Raw genomic sequence first — 19,390 nt, forward strand, 5'->3', positions numbered from 1 at the left:
GATAGAGACTCCACTTCACTAGAATGACCATAGATAACATGACCTCAATCCTGAGTGAGTTGGAAACTTCTGCTATTGAGGGCGGTCCTTTGATTTGCATGGGTGTGAGTGGCAAGGTCGTCGACTCAAACCTACCACTTTGGGGATTCATCTGATTTGGGAGCTGGGAACTCAACTACACAAGATGGAATTCACTCCTTCCCCAAAGCATGAGCAAGTAGATAGATAGCTTCCTTAAGGGTTGATTCCAGGACTTGAACGATGTGGCGTCACACCTTCTCATGGCCCGAGAGGTATTCACACATAGTTGGACTATATTATATTGTTCACTAGAGGGATCAGTGGTACTTAAGGAGTGAGATGTAACTACAGGGGAAAAATGATAAATTGGCCCAGTTGTACTTACAAGCATCTGTGAAGGGTTATCGTACTCATGATTGGTTATATCCGATGGACATGGAAATATATCTGTAGTAAGAAGAGTTCAGCTGTCAGTCTTTAATGGAATGTCTGGCAGTTAATGGATGGTGGATCTCGTGGCTAAAGAGTTTAGTCAGCTATTCACGTACCGTTGGAGCTTCGAACCATAAGTTCATAAGGTCCCCTTGGTAGCTTGGATACAAGTTGAGAATCAGTTTTTGGGTCAGTTTGAAATGTTCAAATTGACAAGAGGGAGTTCGATTATATATGATATAATTTAACTGGTTAATTATATATGATATGATTGACTAAATGTATGAGATACATTATTTTGGAGGAAATTGGATATAAATATGATTTATATCATGTAGAGGAGAAAACACTATAGTTGATATATGATATCAAACTATAGGTTAAGAATATAATATGATTATATTCATTAATTTATTAATTGGACGGTTATAAGATAATTGGCCGGCGTTTTCTCCGAATTCGTGCGTTAATGGGAAGTTCAATTCAGTTCTAGTAACTGAAGAATAAAACGAAAATTGTTCTCATTTTGCACAAGACACGCATAATTGCTCACGATGTGAAAAGCCTTCTATCGCTTTGTGTTTGAGAGCCTATACGATAGCGCCCGCTTACTAAACGATCGCACGCCCGCGCCCGCACTTACGATCGCCTGCACTTTCCTAAACGATCGCTTATCTTTTCATAGACGATCGCTTAGCACTTAAGCTGAACTAGACGATCGTATAGATGATCGCTTAGCTTTTACCACATGATCGTGTACCCCACACTAAACGATCAAGTACCTGACTATACGATAGTCTTATCATTCTCCCACTTGCTTGATCGTAGTATACGATAGCCTTTCATCCCCCTTCTATCAATTTCATCAAAGCCCACCCTTTGGATTTTCACTCAAAGAATACTGAGGGCTTCGAGTGGTGGTGTCGTCCTCGTTTGCTATTGTTCGTGCGAAGCTGTTCATGTAGACGATTGGGGTGTTGCTGGACACTTACTTGCTGAGCTAGTGAGAGCGAGAGGCATGCATTCACGTGAAGAAAAGTCTTTAACTGGTATATTCTCTCAGTCTCTTGTATTTTATCTTTGAACGCATACCTGTAATTTAAAGTTATCAATGCATATCTATTTGTTTGAATATATATGTGGAAATTCTGTCACAATGAATTAGAAAGATCCGCTTCCGCTCATCCTTCAAGAGTTCCTCTCATTGATCCCTTTACCCATCGTAGTACCATTGGGGCCTTATAATACCTGACTAATACCAGACCCGACAAAGCCTTTTTTTTTTTATAAATAAACTTAGTCAATTTCTCAAAGCCCCCACAGATGTTCATTGGTCAATAGTGAAACTAGTACTACGTTATCTCAAAGGGACTCTTGACTATGGATTACTGTTACAATCGAGTGATCGATTGTCGATTACCGCCTTTTCTGATGCGGATTGGGCTACTAATATAGATGAGAGGAAGTCGATGGCTGCTTATTGTGTATTCTTGGGTTTGTCTTTGGTGTCTTGAACCTCTAAAGAGCAGGTTGTTGTAGCACGTTCAAGTACTGACTCTGAGTACCGAGCCCTTGCCCAAGCTACTGTCGAGATCATGTAGATTTAGAACTTATTGACTGAAATTGGCTTCTCGACACTATCTGCTCCTATAATGTGGTGTGATAACCTTGGTGGAGGCGCCCTAGCTACAAATCCAGCCTTTCATGCGCGAATGAAGCATATTGAAATTGATGTTCACTACATTCGTGATCAAGCTCTTCGAAGGAAGTTGTCTGTTCGTTAGGTTCCCTCCAACAAACCGTTAGTTGATTGCCTTACAAAACCTCTTTCACATTCTCAGTTTTCATATCTTCATGGCAAACTCAGGCTAGTTCCACCACCCAATCGTCTGAGGAAGGATATTGAGGTAAAGGCAGGTCAAGAGAAGAGTCGACCACATCTAGGCCCACATAGACTAAAATTGCTATAGTCTGTTATTTTTCCTTTTCATCATTATTCGTTTTAGCATTCTTTCAAGTATATATATTGGACCTTTTCCCATCGTTTTCAGTGTGGAGAAAGCTGAGTATATCTCTTGGAAATAATACTTCAGTGAGGAAATTTTCCAAGATCAAATTCTCCTTTCTTGTTCCATTGATTTATAATTATCGTGCCGTCGGTTCATATCGGGCGAAGACTTCTGACCATAGATAGAGATTGAAATTGCTAGGGTTTGGACAGCCTTATGCTACAAATGACGAAACCTTCATTTAATTATGGCCTCCATTTTGACTGTTTAAATACAGAGTATGAAGATTCAAAGAGTCAAGTCTATGCAAATGGCTGGTCAATTGGGCGTAAATTGGACCTCTCCAATTCATCGAACCGTATTTTCCCATAGACTGCGTTGTAAATTTCTGGAGGATGCCCCCACCTTGATTTTTATTCTCTTTCCGTCCAGTTTCTTCGAGATTTCAATACCTGGCTGGAAACCCTAGAAATCATAAACAACTCGGAGAAGTAGACTTGGGGATCGAGGTAGATTTATGAATACGGAATTCCATATGGGGTTATTCTGTTTCCTTTTGTCCTTTGTTCTCACTCAGCTAGTGGCACTTCCGTTGGCTAGGAGGGATAGCAGTTACGTTCGTCCATTTTGCCCGTTATTCGAGTGTGGAAATCTGGGCCTCATAGGATTCCCTTTTAACAATGTGTCGCTCACTGATTGCGGATTATACACTGTTAAAAACTGCTCAGGACAGCCAAAAATCCAGCTGAAACGTGAAGAAGAAATTTGGTTTGATGTTGTTGCCATATCTCAGTCCAATGTCATCCATATCGATGACCCAGAACTTCAGAAGCGAATAAATACTCGCAGTTGTTCTATTCTGGACGATCTAGCTCTTCCAACGTCTCCTTCATCTTCTTTATCCGCAGATTATACTCTTACTTTGTATAATTGCACTCATAAACCTATAGATGGTCTTCCTCTTTTCGACAGTTCATTTAGTTGCCCTGGTTATTACTCGTACGTCAACACCAGTGCTTCCCCCAACTGTCCCACTTCCAAGTCTGAATTTTTTATTCCAATTCGCCCGATTGATGCCAATAACTCAGCTGTTGAGTTTACTTCTAATTTCCAACTTCAAGTCACCATATCTACTCCTTGTACTCAATGTTTTCGTAGCGGAGGCCAATGCTCGAATACCCGAGGACAGTTCGTATGTAAAGGTGGAAACACAAAAATAGGTACTCTCTCATGATTTTGTAATTTTTTCTTTCCTTCCCACTTTCTAATTATAGATTTTTATAGATTTTTTTTAGTTCTGTCAAACAAATATTTACTTTTATATATACATATACACTAAACAGAAACTAATATAACTTAGACTAATACCTCAATACATACTATTATAACTAATGGACTAGAATAAACAATTAAGCACCCCAAACAATTTCTAAATGGTTAACAAATGGGGTCGGTGAATTACAATTTTCTAGTTTCTATTTCATTTTCCCTTCTCTGTTTCCTCCCATATTAACTGGAAAAGTGTCTTGGTTTTTCAGATGTGTTTTTGAACTGTGTTTTTGTCTATGATCTGTACTTTCCAGAACAAAAGTAAGAACTTTTGGATAGCAATGGTAACTTTCTTTAAGAAGTTCTAATTCTTGTCTAAATTTGCTTGAAGTCGATAGACATCCCTAGCGAAATGAAATATGTGTATTTTTTTCTTTTTTTCAATGTATCAAATGAAGACTTCATTTGATAATTAGAACTTCTGAGAAAATAGAAGTTCATGTTGGTGTATCCTAAATATATTGGAATAATAAGAACCATCTAAAGAGTAACAAAAGGAAAAAAACAACAAAGAAAGAGAACAAAGCATGAAAACAAGAGAGAAGAATTTGGTATGAAGGATCAAGTGCTTTAATTGAATTATGTGTTCATTGAAGTGGAAACATTAGTTATTGGGAATGCGATCAAAGTCCCACGTTCGCTATATAAGGGGATAATCATAAATTTATAAGAGAGACAACTATCTTCAATGGTATGAAGCCTTTTAGGTGAAACAAAAAACAAAGACATAGGGGCATGTGCCCTAGGTAGACACTATCATACCATTGTGGAGATATCTCAAAGCCGAATTCCCACTAAGAAGAGAGTACTTTTGTGATTTTTTAACCATAGGTTTCTTTCTGGTGGGAGTTGGATTTTGTGTTGAGTGAAGTATTTTCCAAACTCCATTAGCCCCCTCAAAGCACTTCTGATATTTATCCTATTTCATTTTTTTTTTTTTCAGGACAATCAAATTTGCAGAAGAAAATATTTATCACAGGTACTATATATACAGACTTCTAGCTTTTGCTAAAATTTGATGCCAAAGTCTCTCTTCTCATTTTACTTTCACTATATTTTTAATATACCATTTCAGCATTGCGTTATCTTACTGCCTTACTAATCATATAAATTTGTAACTCCTTCAGTTGCAATTGCTTTAGGAAGCATTATTGTGGTAATCTCCACCGTCATCTTCATCTACAAGAAAAGAAAAGGCATGTCAAACAAAAACAAAATTGATGAAATCATTAGGAGATGTTCAACCCACACTCCCAAGCAATACAGTTACTCAAAGCTGAAGAAAATTACAGACTCCTTCAAGAACAAGCTTGGCCAAGGGGGATTCAGCTCTATCTACAAAGGGAAGTTACCCGATGGTCGTGAAGTGGCAGTGAAACTGTTGAATGAATCCAATGATAACGGTGAAGACTTTATGAATGAAGTGGTTAGCATCACCAGAACTTCGCACCTAAACATAGTCACTCTCTTAGGTTTCTGCTATGAGCAGGGGAAAAGAGCCTTGGTTTATGAGTATATGCCTAAAGGGTCATTAGATAAATACATATTTCATCGAGGACAACAAAGAGAAAATGAAACAGTTATGGATTGGAACATGTTGTATAGCATAGTTACGGGTGTGGCTCGAGGATTAGAGTATTTGCATCAAGGCTGCAACACAAGGATTTTACATTTTGACATCAAACCACACAACATTCTTTTGGACAATGAGTTCTGCCCCAAAATCTCAGATTTCGGGCTTGCCAAGCAATGCAAGGCTAGAGAAAGTCACATGTCGATGACGGGTGTGAAAGGGACCGCAGGATTTATGGCGCCAGAAGTAATATTTAGAAATTTTGGTAAAGTTTCACACAAGTCTGATGTTTATAGTTTTGGAATGTTGGTTCTTGAGATGGTGGGTGAAAGAAAGAGACCTGGTGAATTAGGAGTTGGGGAAAACAAAGAAGAGTACTTTCCGGATTGGATATATGAGGATTTGGGAAGAAGTGATGTAGATGGAGGGCTTTGGTGGGGCAGCACAGAGGAAGAAGAAGAAAGGGCGAGAAAAATGATAATTGTTGGATTGTGGTGCATCCAGACATTGCCAGAGGAGAGGCCATCAATGAGTGTTGTGGTGGCTATGTTGGAAGGGAGTGTTGATGGCTTACAAATTCCGCCCAAGCCGACCTTATTTCAACCTCCTACTGCATTTCCCCATCGTTCTTCATCATCCTCCTCCTACTGCATTACCACACTCGAAGATATATTCCGTTTTTCGACGACCTGACTCAAAGACCAAAATACTCAATTAAGCAATTCTCCTATTAGGGGTTTAAATTCATTTCCTTTCAAAACAGTAGTAACAAAATGATAAAGGCTTGCAAGACTTTCAACTAGAATTTTGTTACATATCGTGCTGTGAAAACCAAAATCTTTCGATCAAATAAGCTTTCAAGACTAAACATATTTTCAAAGGCATACGAAATCTCTCAACGTCTCGATGTTGTTTTTTAAAAGTTTTCTTTTTAGGCCACAGGGTTATAGCACAATAATTGAGCTTTGAAACGGGCCAGACCCTCTGCCATTTTGGATGTAGATGGTCTCAAAGTCGAAAGTAGTGGAAAAGTGAGGTGTAAGCTTTAATGGTGGAATTGGGTTGGCCTACAAATGAATGCCCATTGAATTCATCAATTCTGTTGGTGCTTCTTTTACTCAAGTCTCTTGTCCACGTTTATGAAGGGAACATTTGTTAGAGGAATTTACGGAGGATTTAAGAAGAGAATGGACTAGCAAAGAGTCATTAAAATCTTATAAATAGAAAAATCCCAAAAAATTTTACATGCAAAAAGTTCTAAAAACTACTTTATAATATTTTTAAATATTTTTTTATATTTAAAAAGGTCCCTAAAAACAATAGAAATTAGATTCTAATTGTGAGCTCATCTTTTTGTTTGTCAACCGACCCTTAGTTTAAGGGATTATTATAGATTTAATCCCTTTTGAAAACTTATTTTAAAATTTGTCTAAATGTTTGAATGTTTTTATTTAAGGGATTTAATGTTATTTTTGGACAAAAATACCTCTAGCATTTTTAATGTCGGAGAGAGAAAATGTGATTAATTATTTGAGATTTCTCCTAATTTTCAATTGAAGAGATAAAATGCATTTAATATTATTCTATTTTTCATTTAACACATCTGACGTATCAAGCAATTGGTTTTTCTGACGAATTTATGGTTATTTTAAATATATCTTAGAGCATTATTTAGATATTTGCAAATATTCTAACTAAAATTTGAAATATACCACAGTCAATCAGAAATTGACTCAATATTCAACATAAATTCTAGTATATATCGTAAATTTCTTTTATATCACAATATATATAGTCTCAATAAATCAAAATTTAACAACAATTCCCTAATCGAAGTGTGATTCAAAATTAATTTAGTAACTTCAACGTACCACAATATATCACAGTATATATCGTACATTTCATATTTTCAAATAAACAAATGTATATACAAATACATATTGGTATACACACATGTGCGCTCACATACATTTGAAGTCAAACTTGAGGACAAAAAATCATATTATTTTCAAATAGGAAAAAATCTCAACTAATTAATAATATATAATAAATACATTTAAAGCTTAAATAGAATTCATTGGGATTTCTGACTAATTAAATGGAATTTATGAAATATATTGTGATACAAATAGAGTTTTTTATATATACTATGAACTATGTTGAACGCTGAGTGGTTTATATACTGTTGTATATTGAAATTGTTAAATTAATTTTGAATTACATTTCTGTTAGGGAATTGGTATTAAAGTTTGATTTATTGGGATTATACATACAATGATATAAAAGATTTTTTTTATATATACTGGGATTGATATTGAACATTGGGTTAATCTTTGATTTATATACCATAGTATATTTCATATATTGGTTAAACATTTGCAAACAACTAAAACAATGTTCTAAGGTATATTTAAAATAACTAGTAACCCGTCAGAAAAACCAATTGCTTGATACGTCCAAATGTGTTAAATGTAAAATAAAATCATACTAAATGTATTGTCTCTCTTTAATTGACAATAAGAAAAAATCTCAAATAATTAATAGAATACAATAAATGTATATTGTCTCTCTTTAATTGACAATAAGAAAAAATCTCAAATAATTAATAGAATACAATAAATGTATATTATCTCTCCAACGTTGAAAATGATTCATAAATATGAAAAAAGATATCATAAATGCAATTTCTCTCTCCAATTGTCTACCACAAGAAGTATAATTATAGGTTGAGAATAAAAAAGTAGCTGAATCCTAATTTTTGTGTATTTAACCAACTGACTTAAACACTTGTGTAAATAATAAAAAAATGTTGACATAATTGAAATATGAGGTCTTTATTAAAGTGTTATATGTTGTTAACTCTTAATTCAACAATATTTGAAACTATTTTTTTAAGTTGAAGGGATGAAGTTTATTTTATTTTAAAAATTGAAAGACAAGTTAGAAGAGAGGGAAAAAAAAATAAAGTGAGCTTAACTCAAAGTTAATTGATATGATTTTTCTTTCGAACAATAATTAAGTACAGTCTAGGTTATATTTAACTCATATGCTCCCCACTTCTTTTATCATACACAAAAGAAGCAACGAGATAGGTACATTTAAGAGAGCTAAATAGTTGTCAAATGAGTTTAAATTTAATATGTTAAATGGGGCACATGGAGGTCAAAGTGTCAAACTATATACACAAAAGACCAAAATCTTTGGGATATGGATTTGAAAGAAACTATAGAACAATTCAACGGTCTATGATTTGAGGCTCACATACTCTGAAATTCAATTCATTTAGACACACAACACTACCCAAAAGTTCAACTCCACCCACATTCACACCCAAAAAAATCCCTCCAACTCCAATCAATCCCCACTTTAAACCATAAATTTCTCTCTGTTTCCCCTCAATTTTCTGCCTTCTAATCTTATCTTCCCAACCCAGATGGTGTCAAATCTCTCCATCTTTATTTTCATTCTCATCTTCCTCTCGCCGGAAACATCCTCCACCTCCGCCGCCGTTGACTTCCATTTTGAGGCCTGCCGGCGGCCGATGTCCTGCGGCGACAACCAGACAATTCAATACCCATTTTACATCCAAGATCGCCAACGGCCGTTCTGTGGGTACCCGGGATTTAAGCTGAAATGTCATCAAAACGGCCACCCGATTCTCCATCTCGCCGGCAGGGACTTCTTCATCCGCCATATTTCATACGAAGATCACTCCGTCCGACTCTCCGACCACGCCATTTTAACAGCATCTGACTGTAGTCCTCTGATTCGAAACCTCTCTGTTCTGCCTAACGAACGGTTCCGTCTCGCCGCCGGACAGGACGGCATTTGCGGCAGAGAGGAAAGCCGGGATGAGGCGGAGAGAAATGGGCTGGTGGTGGAATGGACGGCCGGAGAGTGTAGATTCTGCAACAACAGCGATGGGTTCTGTGGATTTGATAGTTCGACTCATCTTTTCAAGTGTTATTGTCCTGATCGACCCCATGCTTTTCACTGTACTCCGCCGGGTTAGTTCCATTTTCTTTGGATTGCTTTGCTTCTTTTCTTCTTCACAACAAAATCGATTCTTCAAATATATTAAACTCTCATTTTTGCTTAAATCTCATTTTGGTTGCAGCCCATACAAAAAAGTTTTAATGCTCTTTAATCGTTTATGCAAATGTTAATTTTACTTCGACGAAGAGGATTCTTAAAAATTTCCACTTATGGGCAAGCAAGCAAGTAATGGTTTGATTATGCTACAATTGTTTTTAGGACAACAAAAACCTTGTTTTTTTTTAAAAAAAAAAAAATTAAAAAAAAAGGAATAGAAAGGAAAAAAGAAAAAACTTAGGTTATGTTCTAGTTATGCTCTCACTAAATTATCCTACCATAATTTGTTATATGGTGTACGAATTTTTTAAAAATATTTTATGAAGGTGGGTGACATAAAAATTGATGTGTTGACCCTTTCAAATAATACTTTTTAATTTATCAATATTCGCTTTTAATTGAAATGATTTTATTTGAGAAATTATTTGGTTAAACTTTAAAATGTGGCTAATATTTTTTCCAAAGTGGAGTGAATTGGAGAAGTAAAAATATTAATGCTGTCTCATTTAATAACATTACGATTTTTGGTGTGTTTACAGTAGTTAAATTTTCTTTTTTAGGGTGTTTATGTGAGGTTAACAAGTTAATTTTACATCTTCAAGCTACATTATAAATAAGTTCAAAATAATATAATTAAAGTAGATATAAGTCTATATCTTTCAACATTGTGCTCCAAAAAAAGGGGTTAAGAATAATATAATATATAAAAAAAAAAAAAAAACCTAAAACTTTATTTTTTTGTTTGTTAATCATTTTGTTTTCATTTTTTGTTTTTGAAAATTAAATTCATTTTATTTAAATTTTTTAAAGTGATTTACATATTTCTTAAATATAATTACTAAATTCTTAGTCAAATTCTAAAATAATAATAATAACTTTTTATAGTTTTTAAATTTTTGTTTGATTTTAAAATCATTAATTAATGAAAAAATTGAGAGTAAAAAAGTAGTATATACAAACTTTAAGTTTAAAAAATAATAAATAAAAGAATAAACTGTTACGAAACGACAAAAATGTCAGCATGTTAAGTTTTTTGTTTTTTCTCTTTACAAATAAATAAATTAATAGGACTGCATAAGGAAATAAAGTGGATTTGGGTGACTTTTGATTTGCATTGGGATTAGGCCAAAGGGTTTTAATATTTTTGGATTAAATAATCATAAAGTTTCCGTTAACGGCATGTGGACGTGTGGGGCCGGGGTTAAATGTGGAAAGGAGGTCAAGTTGCGTTGTACATTCATGGAATTTATTAAAAGACGTCGGCACTCATTAATTACTACACTTTTCTTGTCTCGTCGCAATTTTATTGGAAATCTTATAAAAATAAGAAGAGGAAATAAATATATTTTTATTTGTTCAATTTAAATATTTTCCCTAATTTTTTTGAATAACATTAATTAAATATCAGTTATTATTTTTAAAAATGAAAATTAAGAAGTTATTTGAAAATGATTCAAATATGTTTTTTTTTTTTAATTGTTATTTCTATTTCTAAGCCAGTTTCGCGACAATCCATTTATTTTGTTCATCTTGGCGTATTAGGGACTTTTTTTGTCGGGAGTAATTTTGATAGGGTTAAATTTATTTTTATTACTTTTTATTCAATATGATCATATATTTAATTATTTAAAACCATTTCAATGATATGAAAGTATAATTTTTTAAAAAAATGAAATAAAATGGTAAATTATTTTAAGTAATTAAATACGTATCTTGAAATAATTTTATCATAATTTTAATAATTTAGATCGTACTATTATTTTCTATTTTATATCCTATCTTGTTTATAAATGGTTATAAAACATTTCTTCTTCAAACAACAATTTTGTTCAGTTAAACAAATATATTTTTGACATTTGAGTTTTCATAAAATCAATGATTTAGTTGTAAATTTTGATTTGTAACAATTGAGTCCAAAAAAATTCAAAATTATAGGTTGTATTTGGTAATTTTTTGTTTTGGTTTTTGAAAATTAAGCATATTTCTTCCCCATTTCTTATAATATTTGCATTTTTGTTAGGTACAGTAGTTAAATTTTTAGTCAAATGTCAAAACAAAAGTTACTTTTTTTAGTTTTTAAAATTTGACTTGGATTTTTAAATAATTGGTAAAAAACGTAGATAATAAAGGAATAAATTCGGAGGTGAAAGCAATATCTATAGACTTAAATTTCAAAAACACAAACAAAAAAACAAAATTGTTACAAAACGGGAGATTAATAATTGTTACAAAACGAGAGATTAATAATTTAGTTATAATACAAGAACTAAATAAATAATTATTAAAGTAGATGAAATAAGATGTTATAAATATAAAAATATATAGATTTAGTTGTTACATGTTAAAGTTTGCGGGAGAAAATGGTTACTAAGCTCAAGGAAAATCATTACTCTAAAAAGTTTAATCTAAATTGGTTTAAAACAGTAATGATAATAATTGAAGTTTCATTTAATCGTTATTTAATTTTGACTTAAAAGTTTTTAAAATTAAATTTAAAATACTACCACCACATTTTATTTAAGAATTTAAATATTAGGTCCAATGGATGGATGAGAGGTGGACGTAGTGGAACGAAATTTTGCATACTTTTGAAATTTGAGATCTTGTTAACATTTTATTTATATGATATTCGTGTGAAATTACTAAAATAGGCTTTCTGTTGTCGTTCTCCAAGCTCTCTATTTCTCGTGTCTCACTCTCTCGATGGGCGATGCCTAACTTCGATCTCCCCTCATTTTTACAATATTTTGATGGCAACACCTTTGCAATGTTCTGATGGGTGACAACAAATGGAGAAAGAGAAAAAAAGAATGATGGAAGAGAAATCGAGAAAAGGAGTAAGAAGAAGAGTGAAAAAGAAAATTAAGAGTAATTTTGTAAGGTAAAAACTGATTTTTAAAATTAGGTCTATTATACAATTATATTTTAAAATATTCCAATAGATAGCACATTTCAATCAACACGAAAACACTCTGGAATATATTTAATATACATATCTGAGGCGGGAATTTGTGAATCGCTCACCGCCGTGCAAGCCATCGCTTCATCTGAAACTCGAGCAATTTCTTCGTCGGCGATGATTATTAAAGCTGTGAGTCTTCTCGTCTTCTTCTTCATCTCAGCTCTCTGATTTTCCTCTGTTGATTGGTTCTAAGTTACGTTCTTCCCATTCACACTATTACATTCTGGTCATCTTACGTTTCTCTATTTCGTAATGCGTGAAAATTTCAGTCACAGACGCGTACTATTCGTCCTCTGTTTTTCTGCAACCAATTTCTGACTTTATCGTGCCGTCGGTTCATCTCGGGCGAAGACTTCTGACCATAGAGATCGAAATTTCTAGGGTTTGGATAGCCTTATGCTACAAATGACGAAACCTTCATTTAATTATGGCCTCAGTTTTGACTGTTCAAATAGAGTTTATGAAGAGTCAAAGAGTCAAGTCTATGTAATGGCTGGTCAATTGGGCGTAAATTGGATCTCTCCAATTCATCGACCCGTATTTTCCCCATAGACTGCGTTGTAAATTTCTGGAGGATGCCCCCACCTTGATTTTTATTCTATTCCCGTTCAGTTTCTTCGAGATTTCCGTACCTGACTGGAAACCCTAGAAATCATAAACAACTCGGAGAGGTAGATTTGAGGTAGATTTGGGGATCGAGGTAGATTTATGAATACCGAATTCCATATGGGGTTATTCTGTTTCGTTTTGTCATTTCTTCTCGCTCAGCTAGTTGAACTTTCGTTGGCTATGAATGATAGCAGTTACGTTCATCCATTTTGCCCGTCCTTCGAATGTGGAAATCTGGGCCTCATAAGATTCCCCTTTAACAACATGTCGCTCACTGGTTGCGGATTATACACTGTTAACTGCTCAGGACAGCCAAAAATCCAGCTGAGACGTGAAGAAGAACTATGGTTTGATGTTGTTGCCATATCTCAAGCTAATGTCATCCATATCAATGATTCAGAACTAAAGAAGCGAATAAATTCTCGCAATTGTTCTATTATAGACGATCTGGCTCTTCCAGCCTCTCCTTCGTCTTCTTTATCCACAGATAATAATCTTACTTTGTATAATTGCACAGATAAACCTAAAGATGCTATTCCTCTTTTCATAAGTTCATTTAGTTGCTCTGGTTATTACACATACCTCGACCCAAATATTCCACCACCCAAGTGTCCCTCTTCCCAGTCTAAAATTTTTGTTCCAGTTCGCCCGGTTGGTGCTAATAACTCAGCTGTTGAGTTTACTTCTGATTTCCAACTTCAAGTGACCGTATCCACTCCTTGTCATCAATGTTTTTATAGAGGAGGCCAATGCTCGGATTCCCAGGGATACTTCGTTTGTAAAGATGGAAACACAAAAACAAGAAAAGGTATTGACTTATCTGGATTATCTGGATTAGGTTTTACGAGTTGTCTGCAAAAGTCCACGGTACTTTGAATTATCTGTATTAGGTTTTGTGGTTTCTCTCCGTGTTACAGTTTCCTAGTTTCTACTTCATTTCCCCTTCTCTATTTCCTCCTATATTTACTGAAAGAGGGGGTATTGGTATTTCAGATGTGTTTTTGGAGTGTGTTCTTGTGTATGATCTGTACTCTGGAGAACAAAAGCTGGATTACTCTGCAATGAATGGTTATTGGTTCGAAACTAACACCACTCTTTTTCATTGCTATTGCAGATAAGCACAGGAATTTGTGGATAGCACTAGGTGTGTAACTTTCTTTAAGAAGTTTTAATTCCTTCAAGTCGATAGGCACTGAGCATGTGATATCCACCCCCCCACCCTCTCTCTCATGTACTAACATTTATGCTTGTTATTTTCTAGTTGTTTGTCGAAGTGACCGAAACTCTGACTCCAATTCCCCCTCCCTTTTGTCTCCAGGTGTTGCATTCTCAGTTGTAATTCTGCTTTTGTTGTTATTTGCTCTTTGGTACCGTAGAAGAAGGCATGCTGCTCCAAATATCCTAACAAGGAATATATCTTGTGAACCCTACTCAAAATTCGACTTGGATGATGGTGGTGGTGTGTGCTTTGAAGTCCCTGTTTTCTCATATGTCGAACTCGAAGCGGCAACTAACAAGTTTGATCGTGATAAAGAACTTGGAGATGGTGGTTTTGGAACCGTGTATCACGGTAAGACAAAAACATTCTTCTTCTGTACTTGCTTTTGTTGAATTTCATTTTAAGGAGCATATGAAAACAAAAAAATCGTTAGGAACTTATGGTCTACAACTTTGATTTTTCACCCAACTAGGCAAACTCCACGATGGCCGGGAAGTTGCTGTGAAACGCCTTTATCAACATAACTATAGACGAGTAGAGCAATTCATGAATGAGGTTAAAATTCTCACCCGCCTTCGCCATAAAAATCTTGTCTCCCTTTATGGATGTACTTCAAGACGCAGTCGTGAACTTCTCCTTGTTTATGAATTTGTCCCAAATGGTACTGTTGCTGATCATCTCCATGGAGAACAAGCAAGTCCTAGCTTGCTCACGTGGCCTATACGGATGAACATTGCCATTGAAACAGCAAGTGCTTTAGTTTATCTCCATGCTTCGGATATCATTCATCGTGATGTGAAGACTACTAACATTCTCTTAGACAACAATTTTTCTGTCAAAGTTGCTGATTTTGGGATCTCTAGATTATTCCCAAACCATGTTAGTCATGTCTCAACTGCTCCTCAAGGGACCCCTGGTTATGTGGATCCCGAGTATTACCAGTGTTATCAGCTTACGACCAAGAGTGATGTTTATAGTTTTGGTGTCGTATTAATCGAGCTTATATCGTCAATGCCAGCTGTTGATATAACAAGGCATCGGCATGAGATTAACTTGTCTAACTTAGCTGTGAACAAAATTCTAAGACAGGAAATTGATGAGCTGATCGATCCTTGCCTCGGGTATCAATCGGATGAAAATGTTCGGCGGATGATAATGGCCATGGCTTGGCTAGCTTTTCTTTGTCTGCAGCAAGACAAGGAAAGAAGACCTACAATGGAAGAAGCGCTGGAAACTTTGAAGAGGATTGAGAGTGGGGAAGAAAGTGAGAATTTGCAGGATAATAGTGCACTGTTGAAAAGCTTTGATCCATCTCCTTCTCCAGAGTATGATGAGATTGAGTTGTTGAAAAACAAGAGGCAGCAGTTGTCCCCTACTTCTGTTGCTGATAAATGGATCAGCTCAACTTCATTTGTTAGTGCTTCAACTTCAATATCATCCATCTCCTAATTCTTTTTTTCTTTTCTTTTTTGTTTTAATGATAGAAGTTCAGAATCAGATTATGAGAGTTTAGGAAAGAAATAAATCACTTGGCTTCTTTTAAAATACATATATATATAAATAAATGTTATATGTCTGAATGATTTTTTTTTTTTTTTTGTAATTACATACAGGATAGGGAATGTAAACATGAATGGTTGAAAGTTACTCAGCTCTAGAAAGAGAAACATTTTTATACTTTTTTTTTCTTTGGGCTTTTACTTTTTTGGGCCTGGTAGCCCAATGATAAGAATGAAGCATTGACCACAACTTTGTGTTCAGTGGATGCAAAAGCAGTCTGCAGTGGTCAGAGTTTTATTGGTTATTTATGCTTTGTGTACTGCATGTTATAAATGGCCATTCCTCCCATACAAGGAACTCATTCTTTTAAATTTTTTATTGACTTCAATTTAATTTAGTAATTTTAACTTTTATGTTTGTTGTATTCTTTTTAGATTGGTCCATTTTATTTATTCAACTTGATAAATACACTATGGAAATTTATCTCTATGCTTACTACCTTTTCAAACATTATAGGCAGAGAGAAAATCTCCTGTTATTTTGGCATCTCTCTATGAAACCATGTTCTTCATAGAGTAATTCTCTGTCATTTATTTCTAGGAATTATATGATTTTTCTTATCCCTGTGACATAGGTGGTATTTTATTTTATTTTTTGGGAGACCACTCTCAAGTCTCTAGGACATTGATAATTTTTTTTTTTTTTTTTTGCAAATTTGTAATTATTTTTAAAATGAGGATGAAGACTCTCTACCTTTTAGGACTTGGGAATCTAGAAAGATCTATGTTTGGTGAAATGTTGTTGATTAATTGATGTAATTTATAGCTACTAATGTCCACATTCACTACGTGCTATGTATACATTTTTTTTTATGTATATATATATAAAAAAAAAAGAATTATATTATATCTTACTTGAGTGAAATTTTGACTTCGGGTTTTTTAAGAATTTGATTGGTTGTTGGTTAGTTTTAAGATAATATTTTGATTATTTTTTGTCTTATGTTATTTAAATATATATGTTGAAGAATCAGTAGAACATTTTTCTTTCTTTATATGTTAAAAAAACAAACTTATTTAAAAAAAGAAAATTGTAGGAAAGTAAAATTGAAATCAAATATAAAATAAAGTTGATTCCCCACCCCCTAAGATTGAAGTTGGAAAATAGAGCCTATGAAGAGTCGTGTGGTCCAAAGACAAATGAATGGGAAGAAAAATGAAAGGCCAAAAATGAAATGTGTAGAGAGAGAAATGTCATTTTATGTGTACTGTAATCCACAAAAACACACATACTTTGATTTGGTCATTTGCTGCTTTCAAGTCCTTTTCTATATCAACTCCCAAATTCTCGTCCACATAATTCTTTATTTTATATAGTTTTAAAACCCAAATATTAAACTTACAGAACTTGTTTCAGGCTACTTCCGTATCCATCCGTAGTTATTAGTATGTCAGCTAATTGTCGCGTCGTGTTAACTCATCTATAATATGTTAAATTTGCCATGTCATGTAAGCATTTCGTAAATTTTATGGCAACACATAGACTAAATAAAAGTATAGTTCAAAGTTTATTACATAATTATAACTATAGAACTAACAAATTTACCAACTGAATAACTTGGTTGAGAATTAAGATATTCTATAATTATCACATATGTCACACATTTTATTATATATTCTTCTAAATTGTTTGGACCATTTTTCCGTATTGGTCACAAAAATATGTGGCATCATCAGGATATACTGACATTTTGTCTATAATTTTCATTAGGGACACAAGTCACCTTGTAATTTGTCTTAACTTCAGTAATTTTTTATTTTGTCGTTAATATGACTATATTATTTTTATAAAAAAAAATAATTAGAAATAAATCAGGAAAAATCAAATGTTTATATAAGTGAAGATTTAGAGTAGGGTATGTTTGAAATTAAAGATTAAATATTTGTTTAAAAAGAAAATTGTGTTGTAGTTAAAAAGAAAAAGACAAGAAAAATGTGTGAAGCATTGGCATTGGATACCTGAGCATATTATAAATTGAAAATAGAAACCCCTCAATGAGGGACTAAACTTTATATCTAATTGAAGCAATTATTAGGCTATGTATTAGACTATCACATGCTAATCTACCCCTTAATTATAATTAATGAAATTTATATATTAAATCCAGAATTATTTTTCTATTAAGAAAATAAAGTTACTCCTAGTTACTTAATTCCAATGGAAAGAAAATAAGTCTATCCATGTGCTAATCACACCTTTTACTTCTCGTTACTTGTGACTTTTAATTAATTTATCAAAAGATAAAACCTTTTTATTTTTTATTTTTACCTATTCAACCACTGTCAGTATCACTTTCCTACATAATTAAGTATTTGAATTGTGTAACTAAAATATGTTTTGTTTTAATTAGAGTCCATCCAAGAGATGACAGACATAGAATATTTTTATATATAGCTGTCCATTTCCTAAGTCTCATCTTTATATTAGCTTTATAATGTAAACAAAAATTTGATATGGTTATTGAGTTTTCATTTTAAACAAAATCTTTTTTAAGAAAATTTTCCTATATGGAAAAAATGTCAAACTCTTGATAAATTTTAGAAGCAATATATTTTACATACTTTCATATTGATAAATTGATTAGACCAATTATATTTATAAGCTACAAAAATAAAAATTAAGTTGTTAGATAAGAAGAATGAACAATATAAACATAATTCAACGGCATGTAATTGTTTTTTTCAAAGTTCAAAATTTAAATTTCCATATAAAATATCAAAGTATTAAATCTTCACAATCATATTATAGGTTGATCGGATTCTTCGCGTCTTCCAATAGTTTTTTTAACACCCTTAATGATATGATTGGATTTTTCATGACATAATTAAAATTGCTACGAATTAGAGAATATTAAGCTATAAAATAGTAAATTAATTATGAGTGGCGCTGGCACGTGCCGAGCGAAGCGTTTGAGATTTCCACATCATTGTCATGTCATCATTTAATAAAAAACATACTTACTTTTTACTCACACGTGTCAGCTTTTTTACTGTTTTAAATCACCGTACCATGCAATACTTTTTCTCTCGGGCCTTTTCAAATATATTAAAGTAAATGACTTAATTTTTTATCCAACTTAGTAAACGTATTTCATAATTAAAAAAAAAAACTTCTAATCTTATAAGATTGAAAAAGAGAACTCTTATTTAGATGAAACAGAATTATATTTCATCTTTTGAGCTGAATTCATAAATTAGATTCTAATTTAAATAATTACAAATTAGTTATAGTTTGCCTACTAAATATTAGTGGATAGTAAATTATTAATAATTTATTTATAAACATAGTTTACGTTAAAAAAAAATTGTAAAATTATTATTTTGTAATAATATATAATTTATAGGTTAAATTGAAATTTTTTTGTCCCTATAATTTGAAAGAAATTAAAATTTAGATTTTATGATTAATTAATAGCCCATATAGTTTGATAAAAACTTCATAAATAGTCCCTATGATAAGGGTTATTTAAAAGGATTTAACAAATTATAGAGACTATCTGAAGTTATAACTAAAATCTAAATTTTAAAACCATATGGATAATTTTTAACTTTATCCAAATTATAGAGATTGAATTTGGAATTTAA

The 19,390-nt window shown here is 33.1% G+C and overlaps 2 protein-coding genes across 4 annotated transcripts; both read left to right on the top strand.

Annotated features, from left to right (window-relative positions):
* Window positions 1–2,468: 2,468 nt before the first annotated feature.
* LOC120082139 (LEAF RUST 10 DISEASE-RESISTANCE LOCUS RECEPTOR-LIKE PROTEIN KINASE-like 2.5) lies at window positions 2,469–6,248 on the top strand. 2 transcript variants are annotated; one of them, XM_039037380.2, is made up of 3 exons: window positions 2,469–3,682; window positions 4,735–4,770; window positions 4,919–6,248. In XM_039037380.2, exons 1-3 carry the CDS (start codon window positions 2,980–2,982, stop codon window positions 6,055–6,057), a joined length of 1,878 nt encoding a protein of 625 aa, XP_038893308.1. In that variant the 5' UTR covers window positions 2,469–2,979; the 3' UTR covers window positions 6,058–6,248. The 2 variants fall into 2 exon arrangements, with proteins under 2 accessions (XP_038893308.1, XP_038893309.1); XM_039037381.2 differs by having other exon boundaries at window positions 2,506–3,682; window positions 4,934–6,248.
* Window positions 6,249–8,649: 2,401 nt separating this feature from the next.
* Window positions 8,650–15,923, top strand: LOC120081441 (Protein kinase superfamily protein). 2 transcript variants are annotated; one of them, XM_039036307.2, is made up of 5 exons: window positions 12,408–12,547; window positions 12,688–13,835; window positions 14,142–14,171; window positions 14,346–14,597; window positions 14,719–15,923. In XM_039036307.2, the coding sequence occupies exons 2-5, from the start codon at window positions 13,127–13,129 to the stop codon at window positions 15,693–15,695; spliced, it is 1,968 nt and encodes a 655-aa protein (XP_038892235.1). In that variant the 5' UTR covers window positions 12,408–12,547; window positions 12,688–13,126; the 3' UTR covers window positions 15,696–15,923. The 2 variants fall into 2 exon arrangements, with proteins under 2 accessions (XP_038892236.2, XP_038892235.1); XM_039036308.2 differs by lacking the exons at window positions 12,408–12,547; window positions 12,688–13,835 and adding an exon at window positions 8,650–9,371.
* The last annotated feature ends 3,467 nt before the right edge of the window (window positions 15,924–19,390 follow it).

Source organism: Benincasa hispida, chromosome 7 (assembly GCF_027475165.1).
Source record: "Benincasa hispida cultivar pf3 chromosome 7, pf3_genome.v1.1, whole genome shotgun sequence".
Taxonomy (NCBI): Eukaryota; Viridiplantae; Streptophyta; class Magnoliopsida; order Cucurbitales; family Cucurbitaceae; genus Benincasa; species Benincasa hispida.

What these genes read in the sequence shown, in the direction of transcription:
- LOC120081441 (XM_039036307.2), top strand. Translation starts at nt 13,127, where the DNA reads ATGAATACCGAATTCCATATGGGGTTATTCTGTTTCGTTTTGTCATTT. An exon ending in AAACACAAAAACAAGAAAAG is followed by an intron (nt 13,836 to 14,141) that starts GTATTGACTTAT and finishes TTGCTATTGCAG; the next exon opens with ATAAGCACAGGAATTTGTGG. An exon ending in TTTTGGAACCGTGTATCACG is followed by an intron (nt 14,598 to 14,718) that starts GTAAGACAAAAA and finishes TCACCCAACTAG; the next exon opens with GCAAACTCCACGATGGCCGG.
- LOC120082139 (XM_039037380.2), top strand. Translation starts at nt 2,980, where the DNA reads ATGAATACGGAATTCCATATGGGGTTATTCTGTTTCCTTTTGTCCTTT. An exon ending in AGGTGGAAACACAAAAATAG is followed by an intron (nt 3,683 to 4,734) that starts GTACTCTCTCAT and finishes TTTTTTTTTCAG; the next exon opens with GACAATCAAATTTGCAGAAG. An exon ending in GAAGAAAATATTTATCACAG is followed by an intron (nt 4,771 to 4,918) that starts GTACTATATATA and finishes TAACTCCTTCAG; the next exon opens with TTGCAATTGCTTTAGGAAGC.